Source organism: Eulemur rufifrons, chromosome 28, assembly GCF_041146395.1.
Source record: "Eulemur rufifrons isolate Redbay chromosome 28, OSU_ERuf_1, whole genome shotgun sequence".
NCBI classification, from domain to species: Eukaryota; Metazoa; Chordata; class Mammalia; order Primates; family Lemuridae; genus Eulemur; species Eulemur rufifrons.
In genome coordinates, this window is record NC_091010.1 from 30,124,655 (window position 1) to 30,140,365 (window position 15,711).

Sequence of the window (15,711 nt, forward strand, 5' to 3'; positions counted from 1 at the left end):
TATTTTTCAATCCTCTGTTTACTGCCCTTATGTGGCCTTTCATAAAACAGAGAAGAGGAATTAGATGGAACTAAAAACTAAGTAAATGCCATGGCCTCTAAACTGGTGCTGCTAAGTGAATGCCACTTTTCTCTCACTCACCAGCCTGCCATTCCAGCTCCTCTCCTCATGCTCCCCTGACCCCAGAAAAAAAGATTCAGGTATAGTTCAGTGCCTAACATCCAGAAATTCCCCTTCCTTATAAAGGGTATCCTTTAAAACAAAGCATACGATTAAAGCATGAAGTGTGTAACTGGTTGGTAAGTTGGTTGTTCCTTGCAAAGTATAAAACCATAGACATGGTTCGAGAGACTTCTCTGCCTGGTGGCGTCAGCCTTCAGCGGTCAAGGAGAGATGCTCTGCCAGTTTCTGGTAGTTACAAAAATAAATCCTCTTGAGACATGGACTGAGCCCAAATCATTGACTTGGAGGAATGCCCAAACATTGCATTTACAGTATGACATGTCCAAAAAAGTTAAGCAATATAATATTGAGAATTATGGCTAGGAGGGATAATGAATAGGTGAGTTTTTCTTTAGTGCTTCCACTTTCTTTAGAATAATATGTAAGCCTAGAAAAAGATATGTTCTGAATGTTTGAATTTAAATGTACACTAGGAATGAAAATCTTCACCCTTGTGGGAGTAGCTGCTAATCCAAGGACTGGATTGTAGCAATGGCACGGGCACAGCACGAAGAGGAGCATAAAAGCTGAAGCAGATTCTCATTTTCTCTTCGAGTTTCATTATTATTCTGAACTGGTACTTTCCCGGAGTGAGACTATGCTCAACTTTGACGTAGAACGTTAGCCCTTGGGCAGGCATTCCAAACCTCTGTGACCAGCTCGGTTTGTTTGTTAGAGTTGTAGAAGTAGAGAGGACTGAGTGTATGTTTGTGTTCCCTCAGTGAGTGTGCTTACCTCATTTGTGTGTTTCTTGCCCCACTGCCAGAAGAAATGCTGGTATTACATCCATCTTCCCTAGTGGTAGGTCCACCTCATGGCTGCTCCAGTGTTTGAGGTATACGTGAGTCCCATGAATATTCTAGGAAGGCACCAGAATTGGTACCTTTGCAGTTGATAAACCTATATATGTGTATATGTATATATACACCATATCCCACTATAGGTGCTTAACTATGGGGTATTAAAAATATGACTGTGCTTTTTAGATTTCTCCTGTGATACCTTTTAAGAATTAAAAGTAGAATAGGTTATGCAAAAATATCTCAGATAAACTATATTCTATTATCCATAATGAAGACAGCTATAGACGTGGATATATTTACTTACAGATGTATTTTATTATGTGCAGTATAAAATATTTTTCTAAAATCTCAAAAGGTACCAAGACTTCACATCTCATGGAAAAAGTGTGCTCTTCTTTCTAAATGCTCTTATAAAAGTATTTTTAAAGTTTATATATTGTGCATAATATGGCATACAAATTGTATTACTTCATTGGCTTGTTTGCCATGATATATTGTGCATGATAAAATGTTTTCAGTTGCATTGCTTGCTTATGGTAACCATGAACCATATTTTTCTGTTTTTTTTTTTTTCCCTTTGTATGTACACATGCATTTTAAAATCATTTCATATTATGTTTTCTTTTTCCCTCATCAAAAGGAATATACTGCATGGAAAAAATAAATGCAAACATTCCTTTTCTTTGTTTTTTGTTTAAAATTCTGACTCAGAAAATTTCTTGCTCTTATTGGCTTTTTATGGGTGTGAAGCATACCTGAATTGTGCATGGAAGATAACAGATTTAAAATCCAGTGGCTTCACAGTTTGCACATCAGTTGCCTGTCACTTAAAAGTTATTTTGGATTCTGCATGAAATAGGCTTGAGTGGTTTTGAAAAAAGAGTTTTAGATATTTAATGTATAGCTACACATATTGAAATGGTTCTCAGTAGGTGCAATCTGTATAATGGAAAAGCTCAAGGAGAGGGAACGTTGGAAATTACTAAAATGATAGTCATATGGTTGCACAAAACAAACATGTACCTATACAGGCAAAATAGAACGGCTACTGATATTTTAAAACCAGCACATAAGAAAGTCAATAGGAAGTAAGGGAATGGTTTTCCATTGTGGTTACTTTTCTCATCATTAATTCTTTTCTCATGTTTTCTATTTTTCATTGTTGGCCCATTTGGTTGCGATGTGCTTTTCCTGTCTTTCATTTCACATTGCTCTGTTTTTTATTTAGTTGGGTTTTTTTTTTTTAGTTTTGGATTAGTTCTGTGCATAGAAATTTATTTTTCCTCTTTTACTTAGTCGTTCCTTTTGCCTCTTCCATTCTAAATCATGCAAACAATTGTACTTGCTTTTGTAATATTTCAAAGTTTACTGACCAATTTTTTTCTCTGGTCTCTCTGTTTCTCAACCATTTTTGTTGATTTTTGTGTTTGATTTCATTTTAAAATTTAAGAAACAGTTGAACGGAGTGCAGGAGCAACAAGATCCCTCCCTACCACTTACTCATACAAGCCATTCTTTTCTACAAGACCATACCAGTCCTGGACAACAGCTCCGATTACAGTGCCCGGGCCGGCCAAGTCAGGCTTCACTTCCTTATCAAGTTCTTCCTCTAATACGCCATCAGCTTCTCCATTAAAATCAATATGGTCTGTTTCGACTCCTTCTCCAATCAAATCCACATTAGGCGCATCAACTACGTCTTCAGTAAAGTCCATTAGTGACGTGGCATCTCCAATTAGATCTTTCCGGACAATTTCTTCGCCAATAAAAACTGTGGTGTCACAATCTCCATACAATATCCAAGTTTCCTCTGGTACCCTGGCTAGAGCTCCCGCTGTCACGGAGGCTATGCCCTTAAAAGGGCTGGCATCCAATTCTACATTTTCCTCACGAACCTCTCCAGTGACTACAGCGGGGTCTCTCTTGGAGAGGTCCTCAATTACTATGACACCCCCTGCTTCTCCCAAATCAAACATTAATATGTATTCCTCAAGTTTGCCATTTAAGTCCATTATTACATCAGCGGCACCGCTAATATCTTCACCTTTAAAGTCAGTGGTGTCTCCAGCTAAATCAGCTGTTGATGTCATTTCATCAGCTAAAGCTACGATGGCATCTTCCCTCTCATCGCCCGTGAAACAGATGCCTGGACATGCAGAGGTAGCATTAGTCAATGGATCTATTTCCCCTCTGAAATATCCATCATCTTCAACTTTAATTAACGGATGCAAAGCCACTGCCACATTACAGGAAAAAATTTCAACAGCTACAAACTCTGTGAGCTCTGTGGTCAGTGCAGCCACTGACACAGTTGACAAAGTGTTTTCTACCACAACAGCCATGCCATTTTCCCCACTCAGGTCATACGTTTCTGCAGCACCATCAGCTTTTCAGTCTCTAAGAACTCCTCCTTCCGCAAGTGCACTCTATACATCCCTCGGGTCGTCAATATCTGCAACTACCTCATCTGTAACTTCATCAATAATAACAGTGCCAGTATACTCTGTAGTCAATGTTTTGCCAGAACCAGCATTAAAGAAACTTCCAGACTCTAATTCACTTACAAAATCAGCAGCAGCCTTGCTGTCACCCATTAAAACATTGACTACGGAGACACGTCCTCAGCCTCATTTCACTCGAACTTCATCTCCAGTTAAGTCATCTTTGTTCCTTGCACCCTCTGCCCTTAAGTTGTCTACACCATCTTCTTTATCTTCCAGTCAGGAGATATTAAAAGACGTGGCTGAAATGAAAGAGGACCTAATGCGGATGACTGCAATACTGCAGACAGACGTGCCTGAGGAGAAGCCATTCCAACCCGAACTCCCAAAAGAAGGGAGAATTGACGACGAAGAACCTTTCAAAATTGTTGAGAAAGTAAAGGAAGACTTAGTGAAAGTTAGTGAAATCCTTAAAAAGGATGTGTGCGTAGATAACAAAGGATCACCTAAATCACCAAAGAGTGACAAAGGACACTCTCCTGAAGATGACTGGATAGAATTCAGTTCAGAAGAAATACGAGAAGCCAGACAACAAGCTGCCATGAGCCATTCTCCATCTCTGCCGGAGCGAGTGCAAGTAAAAGCAAAAGCCGCCTCCGAAAAGGATTACAACTTGACTAAAGTTATTGACTACCTGACAAATGATATTGGGAGTAGTTCACTGACAAACTTAAAGTACAAGTTTGAGGATGCAAAGAAGGATGGTGAGGAGAGACAGAAAAGAATTTTAAAGCCAGCAATTGCTTTGCAGGAACACAAACTCAAAATGCCTCCAGCCTCCATGAGGCCTTCCACCTCTGAGAAAGAATTGTGCAAAATGGCTGATTCCTTTTTTGGAACAGATACTATTTTAGAGTCTCCAGATGACTTTTCTCAACATGACCAAGATAAAAGTCCCTTGTCTGACAGTGGCTTTGAAACAAGAAGTGAAAAAACACCTTCAGCCCCACAGAGCGCTGAGAGCACTGGTCCCAAACCACTTTTTCACGAAGTCCCCATCCCTCCCGTCATCACAGAAACAAGAACTGAAGTGGTGCATGTGATCAGGAGCTACGAGCCCTCAGCTGGGGATGCTCCCCAGTCCCAACCAGAGGAACCCGTGTCACCTAAACCTTCACCTACATTTATGGAATTGGAACCAAAGCCCAGCACCTCTAGTATTAAAGAAAAAGTGAAAGCATTTCAAATGAAAGCCAGTAGTGAAGAAGATGACCACAGTCGGGTTTTGAGCAAAGGCATGCGTGTTAAAGAAGAGACTCACATAACCACAACCACCAGAATGGTTTATCATTCTCCACCAGGCAGTGAAGGTGCCTCTGAAAGAATTGAAGAAACCATGTCAGTCCACGACATCATGAAGGCCTTTCAGTCCGGGCGGGACCCTTCCAAAGAACTGGCAGGTCTGTTTGAACATAAGTCGGCAGTGTCGCCAGATGCTCACAAGTCTGCTGCTGAAACCTCAGCCCAGCATGCAGAGAAGGACAACCAAATGAAACCCAAACTGGAGCGTATAATAGAAGTCCACATCGAAAAAGGTAACCAAGCTGAGCCCACTGAAGTCATTATTAGAGAGACCAAAAAGCATCCAGAAAAAGAAATGTATGTATATCAGAAAGACTTATCCCGGGGAGATATTAACCTAAAAGATTTTCTGCCAGAAAAACACGATGCTTTTCCTTGTTCAGAGGAACAGGGTCAGCAAGAAGAAGAAGAACTTACTGCCGAAGAGTCATTGCCTTCTTATCTGGAGTCTTCCAGAGTAAACACTCCTGTGTCCCAAGAAGAAGATAGCCGCCCTAGTTCTGCTCAACTCATATCTGATGACTCTTATAAAACATTGAAGCTTTTGAGTCAACACTCAATAGAATACCATGACGATGAGTTGTCAGAACTAAGAGGGGAGTCTTACAGGTTTGCTGAGAAAATGCTTCTGTCAGAAAAGCTAGATGTATCTCATTCTGATACTGAGGAATCGGTTACAGACCATGCAGGACCCCCTAGCTCAGAGTTACAGGGGTCTGATAAGCGGTCCAGAGAAAAAGTAGCCACTGCCCCCAAAAAAGAAATTCTCTCCAAAATCTATAAAGATGTATCTGAAAATGGTGTAGGTAAAGTGTCTAAAGATGAGCATTTTGATAAAGTGACAGTGTTGCAGTATTCTGGCGATGTTAGTAGTCCAAAACATGCCATGTGGATGCGCTTTACTGAGGACAGATTAGACAGAGGTAGAGAGAAGTTGATATATGAAGATAGGGTGGACAGGACCGTGAAGGAGGCTGAAGAAAAACTGACTGAAGTGTCACAGTTTTTTCGTGACAAAACCGAAAAGCTAAACGATGAACTGCAGTCCCCAGAGAAGAAGGCACGCCCTAAAAATGGCAAAGAATACTCTTCTCAAAGCTCTACGAGTAGCAGCCCTGAGAAAGTACTGCTAACAGAACTGCTGACGTCCAGTGACGAATGGGTTAAGGCAAGGCAGCATGGCCACGACGGACAGGGCCTCCCCATGGCCGAGGAAAGGAAAGCGTCCAGTCTGCCCAGCAGCCCGGAGAAGAAGGTCCTTTCCCAACAGACCGAGGACAGCGAGTCCGCAGGGGAAGCCAAAGGAAGTATCTCACAGAGCAAAGCACCAGACGGGCCTCAGTCTGGATTTCAGCTCAAACAATCTAAACTCAGTTCCATTAGATTAAAATTTGAACAAGGCACCCACGCAAAAAGTAAGGACATGTCTCAAGAAGAGAAAAGGTCAGATGGCCAATCCAGAATCCCAGTTAAAAAAATACAGGAGAGCAAGCTACCTGTCTACCAAGTTTTTGCTAGAGAAAAACAGCAGAAGGCCATAGACCTCTCAGATGAAAGTATATCTGTGCAAAAAGATTTTATGGTATTAAAAGCTAAAGATGAGCATGCCCAAAGCAACGAAATTGTTGTAAATGATACTGGCTCCGATGATGTGAAAAAACAGAGAACTGAAATGTCAAGTAAAGCAATGCCTGACTCTTTTTCTGAGCAACAGGCTAAAGACTTGGCATGTCATGTAACCTCAGATTTAGCAACTAAGGGACCGTGGGACAAAAAGGTCTTTAGAACATGGGAAAGTTCTGGAGCCACTAACAATAAGTCTCAGAAAGAAAAACTTTCGCATGTGCTTGTTCATGATGTAAGAGAGAATCACATTGGTCACCCTGAGAGTAAAAGTGTTGATCAAAAAAGTGAATTTATGTCTGTGACTGAGAGAGAACACAAATTGTTAACAAATGGCTCTCTCTCAGAAATTAAGGAAATGACTGTAAAATCTCCCTCCAAAAAAGTCTTATATAGGGAATATGTTGTTAAAGAAGGGGAACATCCAGGGGGCTCTCTCGATCAACTTTCCAGGAGAAGTGAGAGCTCAGCAGTGTCACACATGCCAGTCAGAGTCGCTGATGAGAGGAGAATGCTGTCTTCTAATATTCCTGATGGTTTTTGTGAGCAGTCGCCATTTCCAAAACACGAACTATCACAAAAATTGCCCCAATCAAGTATAAGTAAAGAGACAGTTGAGACACAGCACTTTAATTCTATAGAAGATGAAAAAGTTACCTATTCAGAAATCAGCAAAGTTTCCAAACATCAGAGTTATGTAGGTTTATGCCCACCTCTCGATGAAACTGAAACCTCCCCCACCAAATCTCCTGATTCTTTAGAGTTTAGCCCAGGAAAGGAATCTCCCTCTAGTGATGTATTCGACCACAGTCCCATTGATGGATTGGAAAAACTTGCACCACTGGCCCAGACAGAGGGTGGGAAAGAGATAAAAACTTTACCTGTGTATGTCAGTTTTGTACAAGTGGGGAAGCAATATGAAAAGGAGATACAACAAGGAAGTATAAAAAAAATCATAAGTCAGGAATGTAAGACAGTACAAGAAACCAGGGGGACCTTTTATACAACTAGACAGCAAAAGCAACCTCCTTCTCCCCAAGGTAGTCCAGAAGATGATACTCTAGAGCAAGTATCCTTTTTAGATAGCTCTGGGAAAAGCCCTTTGACCCCAGAAACACCTAGTTCAGAGGAAGTGAGTTATGAATTTACGTCTAAGACACCAGACTCGCTCATAGCTTATATACCAGGCAAACCCAGCCCAATTCCTGAGGTTTCTGAGGAGTCAGAGGAGGAAGAGCAGGCCAAGTCGACCTCCCTAAAGCAGACTACAGTGGAGGAAACAACAGTTGAGCGGGAAATGCCCAAAGATGTGAGCAAGGACTCTAACCAAAGACCCAAAAATAACAGAGTTGCCTATATTGAATTCCCCCCTCCTCCACCGCTGGATGCAGACCAGATTGAGGCAGATAAGAAGCATCATTATCTCCATGAAAAAGAGGTTGACCTGATTGAAGTCAGTCTGCAAGATGAGCATGACAAATACCAACTGGCTGAACCAGTCATCAGAGTGCAGCCACCTTCACCAGTTCCTCCCGGGGCAGACGCCAGCGATTCAAGCGATGACGAATCTATTTATCAACCAGTCCCAGTTAAAAAATACACCTTCAAATTAAAAGAAGTAGATGATGAGCAAAAAGAAATGACAAAATCCAAAGCTTCTGCTGAAAAGGCTTCCAACCAGAAAGAATTGGAAAGTAACGGATCTGGAAAGGATAATGAATTTGGCCTTGGCCTCGATTCACCTCAGAATGAAACTGCCCAGAATGGGAACAATGACCAGTCCATCACAGAGTGTTCCATTGCAACCACAGCAGAGTTTTCTCATGATACAGACGCCACGGAGATCGACTCTCTGGATGGCTACGACCTGCAAGATGAAGACGACGGTCTGACAGAGAGCGATTCTAAACTCCCGAGTCAAACCATAGAGATCAAGAAAGATGTCTGGAACACAGAGGGCATTCTGAAGCCAGCTGATCGCTCTTTCAGCCAAAGTAAACTTGAAGTTATCGAGGAGGAGGGAAAGGTGGGACCAGATGAAGATAAGCCACCCTCCAGAAGTTCTTCATCTGAAAAGACTCCTGATAAGACTGATCAGAAGTCAGGGGCCCAGTTTTTCACCCTAGAAGGCAGACATCCCGACAGATCAGTGTTTCCTGATACTTACTTCAGTTACAAAGTAGATGAAGAATTTGCTACTCCTTTTAAAACGGTAGCCACCAAAGGTCTAGATTTTGACCCTTGGTCTAATAACCGAGGGGATGATGAAGTTTTTGACGGTAAATCACGGGAAGATGAGACTAAGCCATTTGGTCTGGCGGTGGATGACCGCTCTCCAGCAACAACCCCTGATACAACGCCAGCCAGAACGCCAACTGATGAAAGTACCCCAACTAGTGAGCCTAACCCCTTCCCATTTCATGAAGGAAAAATGTTTGAGATGACTCGCAGTGGTGCAATTGACATGAGCAAGAGGGATTTTGTTGAAGAGAGGCTCCAATTTTTCCAGATTGGTGAGCATACTTCTGAAGGGAAGTCAGGGGACCAGGGGGAAGGGGATAAAAGTATGGTCACTGCCACACCACAGCCACAGTCAGGGGACACCACTGTAGAAACCAATCTAGAGAGAAATGTAGAGGCACCTCCAGTGGAACCTAACCCCAGCATCCCGACCAGCGGAGAGTGTCAGGAAGGCACATCCAGTAGTGGCTCCCTGGAGAAAGCAGCAGCAGCCACTAACACCTCTAAAGTTGACCCCAAGTTGCGCACGCCTATAAAAATGGGAATCTCTGCATCCACCATGACCATGAAGAAAGAAGGCCCTGGAGAAATGACAGATAAGATAGAAGCTGTGATGACCAGTGGTCAGGGGTTAGAAAATGAAACTATAACAATGATTTCAAATACAGCCAATAGCCAGACGGGCATTAGGCCCCAAGAAAAACATGATTTTCAAAAAGATAACTTTAATAACAACAACAATTTGGATTCTTCCACTATACAGACAGATAACATTACAAGTAATGTAGTTCTGACAGAACATTCTGCACCCACTTGTACCACAGAGAAAGCTAATCCAGTGAAAGGCTCGTCAGGAAAAAAGACAGGGGTACTACAAGGACACTGCGTAAGAGATAAGCAGAAAGTTCTTGGAGAGCAGCAAAAGACAAAGGAATCAGTAGGGATTAGGCAAAAATCCAAACTTCCCATAAAGGCCACTTCACCAAAAGATACCTTCCCACCAAACCCTACGCCAAACATTAAAGCAAGTAAAACGAAGCAGGTTAGTCAATCCGAGAAAACCAAAACCCTTACTTCTTCATGTGCAGATGTAAAGTCCAGAATTCCCGTGAAAAACACACACAAGGAAAACACAGTTTCAGTTAGAAAAGCATGCGCCACACAAAAGCAAGGGCCGCCCGAGAAAGGCAAGGCCAAACAGCTTCCATCCAAGTTGCCAGTAAAGGTAAGATCCACCTGTGTCACCACCACCACTGCCACCACCACCACTGCCACCACCACCACCACCAGCACAGTTAAAGTTAGGAAAAGTCAGCTCAAGGAAGTATGTAAACATTCCATTGAATATTTTAAGGGAATTAGTGGTGAGACCTTAAAGCTTGTGGACCGCCTCTCTGAAGAAGACAAAAAGATGCAGTCCGAGTTGTCCGATGAGGAAGAAAGTACCTCGAGAAACACGTCGTTGTCCGAGACTTCCCGGGGTGGCCAGCCTTCAGTTACAACGAAGTCTGCTAGAGATAAGAAAACAGAGGCAGCACCTTTAAAATCAAAGAGTGAAAAGGCCGGCAGTGAGAAAAGGAGCAGTAGGAGGACTGGTGAGAATGAAGGCAGTCAGGTCTCTCGAGCACTCTGCTCACATCCTGGAGAACGAGCATAGTTTGTAAACACTTTCCAACTCGTAGACCCTAGTGCATGAACTGTTGTGATTGCCTGTGGAGTGACTTAACCGTAGTTTCTCATTCTGTCATTGTCATGTGTATGTGCTGTCTTATATATACTCTTCTTTCTTCCTTTCAATCAAATTACGATGTAGACAGCTAGGGAAGCATGCTGAAGATATTGGTGTCATTCAAGATAACCAACTTTTTTTTTTTAAATGTGCTAATGGATATGATTCTGTCAAAGTTAAAAGCACCGATGTTGAAATCCCATCATGGTGTTTTCACCGACACGACACTTCTGTAACTGTTATAAAGTAGCTAGCTCGTCAGCATGTTCGATCTCATTACATTGAGCATCCATTGTAGTCTGACATTTGGCCTGATGCAGGTTGAAAACAAGTGAGCCATGTGAAAAGAAGTGTTCATGTAGGTGATTAGGACACATTTAAGTGTACAGTGTTAGCATTAGTCTCTGTAAAATCTGCGTACTGCTAAAAGCAATTTTCCAGTATTGTATTTTTCTTGATGATTATTTTAATTAAGAAATTGTAAATCGTAGGTCCACAGAGTCCATGTGAACGGACAGATATCAGGATGGCAATAGTAGCCGATCACCTGGGACTTAGTTGGACAGGTAAGTGTGTTTACTCCTGAATGAAACAGTTTCGTCATTTCTTTGTCTTACTCACACAAGCAGTTCAGTACATGTATTTTAAGAAATAGAGACAAGTAAAAAACATTTTTATCATCCATAATTCTATCTACCCAGAGATAATTACTGACAGTACCTTGTATACTGTGTTTTTCCAAAACTTTTTCTATGCGTATACACTAAGAAATAGAAATTTATTTATTTGTTTATTTTTTGAGATGGGGTTTCGCTCTGTTGCCCAGTAGAGTGCAGTGGCATCATCATAGTTCACTGCATCCTCAAATTCCTGGGCTCAAGCGATTCTCCCACTTCAGCCTCCTGAGCAGCTGGGACTACAGGTGTGCACCACCATGCCCAGCTAATTTTTTGTTTATTTTTTTTTTTTAGAGATAGGGTCTCACTATGTTGCCCAGGCTGATCTCAAACCCCCGGCCTCAAGTGATCCTCCCACCTCAGCCTCCCAGAGTGCTAGGAAGGAATAGAAATTCCAATTTTATTTTACCTTCAATTTAAGTACTTTCTTCACAATGCCATTTCTTATAATACAGAATAACCTTTTTTTTTTTTTAACCTAGTAGTAAATTTATTTTGTAGCATAAAGGAAAACATAGCAAAGGCCTATGACCTTTAAATAATCCAAATTCTTTAACATGGTTAATGTTCTCAGAGCAATCAACAGTTCAATTTACCCATGCCTAGGTTTCACAAATTTTAGTCATTGTGAAGTCATCTTTACAATTTTTATAATATACATATACAATCTGCCTGCATATTTACCTGCTACTTTTCTTTATATGGACTCACTTCTATGCTCAAAGATTTATTTACAATGAAAACCTTGTATTACTTTGATAATGGGAAACAAGGATTTTTTTTGCCATATCTATTAACATACAAATAAAACAATGGAAGGACAGTAAGTTTAAATTTTGAAATAAAAATTTAAAAATAGGATATAAGTAAATAAATGTATTCCATTTACAAAAGCAGTCAAATTCTGTGAAATGAATGAAACTGTTTATAATCAGTGCATAGAAAAGGAATATTTATTTGGCTTGATTTCGCTTCACTAAAGATGAAGACAAGGCTCTGTGTCAACTGGACAATTCTGCTTTATAGTTTTGATCTTAACAGAGCCCCCAAAATCCCACCTCACATGTTTTGAAAAATGTTAAGTTTTATAGGTTGAGTGTAATTTTTAGTGTACAGCCAAAAAACATAATAGTTAAAATAATAAATGTTCACTGTCATATCTAAAGTCATTTTGCATACCATCAACAACATATATTCCATACAATTATCTGTCATTAAAAGGGAGAAAGTGAAACCGGATAGTGAGAAACAAGTTCATCTAAATTTTTTCCGTTACATGCCCTCAGCCCCCTGCTCACCCCCACTAGCCCATATCAAACGCTCCTCTCTCCCTCCACCAGTCCCTCTTCTCAGGTACATGCTAAAGACCCAGGAGCCAAGTGGAGCCTGAAAATACAGATGGTCTGAGTAATCCTTTGCAGGTGGTTAAGAGTTAATAGTAATTTGTTATGTATAAATATTCGCTAATCGCAAATTAAAAATATTTATATTTTACCATTAGACATTATAATCTGAAAATATACTGGAACAAGTGTTGATTTTGCAGTATTATATGCTGAAAACTATTAGACTATTTTCCTTAAGCAAATACAGTCCTTAGTTTGTCAGAGTAAATTTTTGGAGAAGATAGGGCATCAGGATAGCCAGACAAAATTTTTTAAAAAGAATTTAAAAAAAATTTTTTTATTAATATGTATTAGATGTACATATTTTGGGGTACGTGTGATAATTTGATACATTCATATCAAATCAGGGTAATTAGGGTATCTGTGTCTTTGCTCTTCATTGAGTCTGTAGACAATGGATACAGTTTGGTGATGAGGGCTTGTTGAGTAATAAGAGTACTCTCTCTTAAAACACAAAGAGATGAAGAACTTAAAAAATGATTATCTTCTCCAATTAGAATTACTATATCTAAATGAAGATTATTAGGAAATTTAGGCATTTAAGAGAACAAAATTTAAATCTGCCCCTCAAAACCACTATTAACATCTTAATGTGCTTTGATGTTTTAGAAAAAGCCCTTTACAATGTTATACATACAATGTAATCTGCTTTTTTATTTGTAACTACAGCGATTTCTGCAAAATTAAATATTCTCTGATCTTGGCTTTAATGGATAAAGAGCATATCCAATAGATGTACCTCACGATGGTATTTTTCTAACTGTGGTTCACCAAGCACTAATGAGCCATGAAGTCAATTCATGCTTTGCTTTTGTTTTTAAATGGAATATAAAAGAAAATGTCTGTATATTATATGTATTAAGGCTAAATTTTGCTCCATAAAGATTTTCTTTTATTTATATAAACCCTATGTTACATAATGTATTTCTAACTGTAGGCCATAAAAAGAGTTTGCAAGCCAGTAATTCTTTTGTTCACCATGTGAATTGGTTTCAGTTTTTCAGTAATATAAGTCTGCAGTTAACATTCACGTATATAAATCCTTGTATACACCCTTATGTATCATCACGATAAATTTCCAAAAAAAAAATCACTTGGTCAAAAGATCTGGATTTTTTTGAGTCTCTAAATGCATTTTGCCAAATTGCTAGAAATATTTGTTAAGGGGGATAGAATCTTGACCAATTTCTTTTCCATGGGAACATTTTTTCCCATTTCTTATTTTTTATAACCATTAAGGTATAATACATACCTGATAAATGTTTTTTTAATACACAAGAAAACATACAACAAAAAGTCTCCTAAGTTTCCCTCTCCCAAGGCAGCCACAATACTCAGATCATATGTATCTTTGCAAAGACGTTCTGCATTTAGAAGACTAAGTGTTTGAGTATATACATGTAGATGGACAGAAAGCTGTCTCCCTTCTATTTTTTATACAAGTGGCTGTATATCATATATGATGATCTGGCCTGGAGTCATCATACAACCTCTGAGTTCATGAAACTTGAAGGCACACAGAGTGGAATAGTATGTGAGTAAAAGGTGTACTTCATAAAGATTGCTTAGGGCAAACTCCATCAGCATCTCTTGTGCCATATACACAAATTATAAACCACTACCTATCTTGTACACAGTTTGCTCAAATTTTAGAGAATTTAGCTGAATTAAAAGAATCAAGCAACATCCTCTTTGTAAAGACCAAAAATCTTTATAAAATTATCTCTAAAGGGAATCTGATTGTAAGTACCTAAGTCACAGACTGAGTATGATCACTACTTTCCTGTGAAATCAAGTATATAAAGATGAATGCCCAAGGCTATACTTGAGCTTTGCGACAAAATTATTGCTTTTTTTTGGTGGCAGTGAGCATTACTTTTATGAAATATGTGATAAAAGTAGACTATGCAATCTTAGTGACTCTTTTTTTCTTTTCTACAGAACTGGCAAGGGAACTGAATTTTTCAGTGGATGAAATCAATCAAATACGTGTGGAAAATCCAAATTCTTTAATTTCTCAAAGCTTCATGTTATTAAAAAAATGGGTTACCAGGGACGGAAAGAATGCTACAAGTATGCTAAAATTATATTATTTTAACTTTTATAACTGCAAATATGCAATATTTTAGATAAGCCTACTGTTATGTTCAAATATTCTAAATTTTCTGTAATTTTTCATATAATGTAGAAAAATCAGTGACCATGAAGTAATAGCAAGTCTTTTGAAGTTATACTTATTTATTTTAGTGTTAATAGTCTAAACTTCTGCTCTTAGGAAACTGTTTGGAAAGCATGCAGCAGGGAATTTTTTGCATTTTGTCCATCGTTCTCTCCGTGATCATCAAAAGTGAAAAAATAATTCTAGTTGTTATATCATGGGACAGTCATCAGAAACACTCTGAAGTTACTGCCATGGCTGGAGGTGGATGTGCAGAGAGGAAGACAGGATTAGGGAAGCAAATAGTTTTATTCAGCTTGGTCTTTGGTGGCAGAAAATTCTCTGATATTGTTGGGCTTGGCTTGGTTTTGTTGGCTGGGGGATGGGAGTGGTGCTATCCTTCAGCAAGTGCCAACCCACGATAATGTGGAATAAGTTATTGTGGGTTTGCCTGGGTCAGCCTGACCTTAGCAAGTCATTAAAATGCTCAGCATCAAATAAGAGGGTGGCCTATTTTGACATTCTAAAAGGAAAGGAACTAGTTTTATTAGATCCCTTTATAACTAAAAGGAATCTGGCTATTTTAAGGCCCATCTGCTGTTTTACTGGAACGAAGGCTGTCGTCCACACAGCTTCACAAAGTGATTCTTAAAACCATAACATCTTCTCTGTAGCAGCAAGTGTTCTGAGCCCTCTGGATAGCGATATTGCAGAGAGGGAGTAAGAAGGAACTACAATGTCAGCAGGGTGGCAAAAGCAATGGCTTTGTGTGGATATTGTGTGGGCTGGAAGAAAACAGTTTAACTGGGTTTTCAACCTCTTTTTCTTCTTTTCAGCTGATGCCTTAACGTCGGTCTTGACAAAAATTAATCGAATAGATATAGTGACTCTGCTAGAAGGACCAATATTTGATTATGGAAATATTTCAGGCACCAGAAGTTTTGCAGATGAGAACAATGTTTTCCATGACCCTGTCGATGGTAATTGAATTTAGTGTTCCTATTTATTTAATCATCTGATAAAATTTGCAAGTACAGCCAGACAAGGCA

At 39.7% G+C, this 15,711-nt stretch overlaps 1 protein-coding gene across 2 annotated transcripts in view; it reads left to right on the forward strand.

Annotated features, from left to right (window-relative positions):
• Positions 1–15,711, forward strand: part of ANK3 (ankyrin 3) — a 317,709-nt gene that overhangs the window by 273,331 nt on the left and 28,667 nt on the right. Inside the window, exons 37-40 of one of the 2 annotated variants that reach the window (XM_069460452.1) lie at positions 2,482–10,287; positions 10,913–10,987; positions 14,446–14,577; positions 15,499–15,642. In XM_069460452.1, the coding sequence (XP_069316553.1) occupies positions 2,482–10,287; positions 10,913–10,987; positions 14,446–14,577; positions 15,499–15,642 (8,157 nt within the window). The remainder of the gene's footprint in view (positions 1–2,481; positions 10,288–10,912; positions 10,988–14,445; positions 14,578–15,498; positions 15,643–15,711) is intronic. The other variant, XM_069460453.1, reaches the window with a different exon arrangement.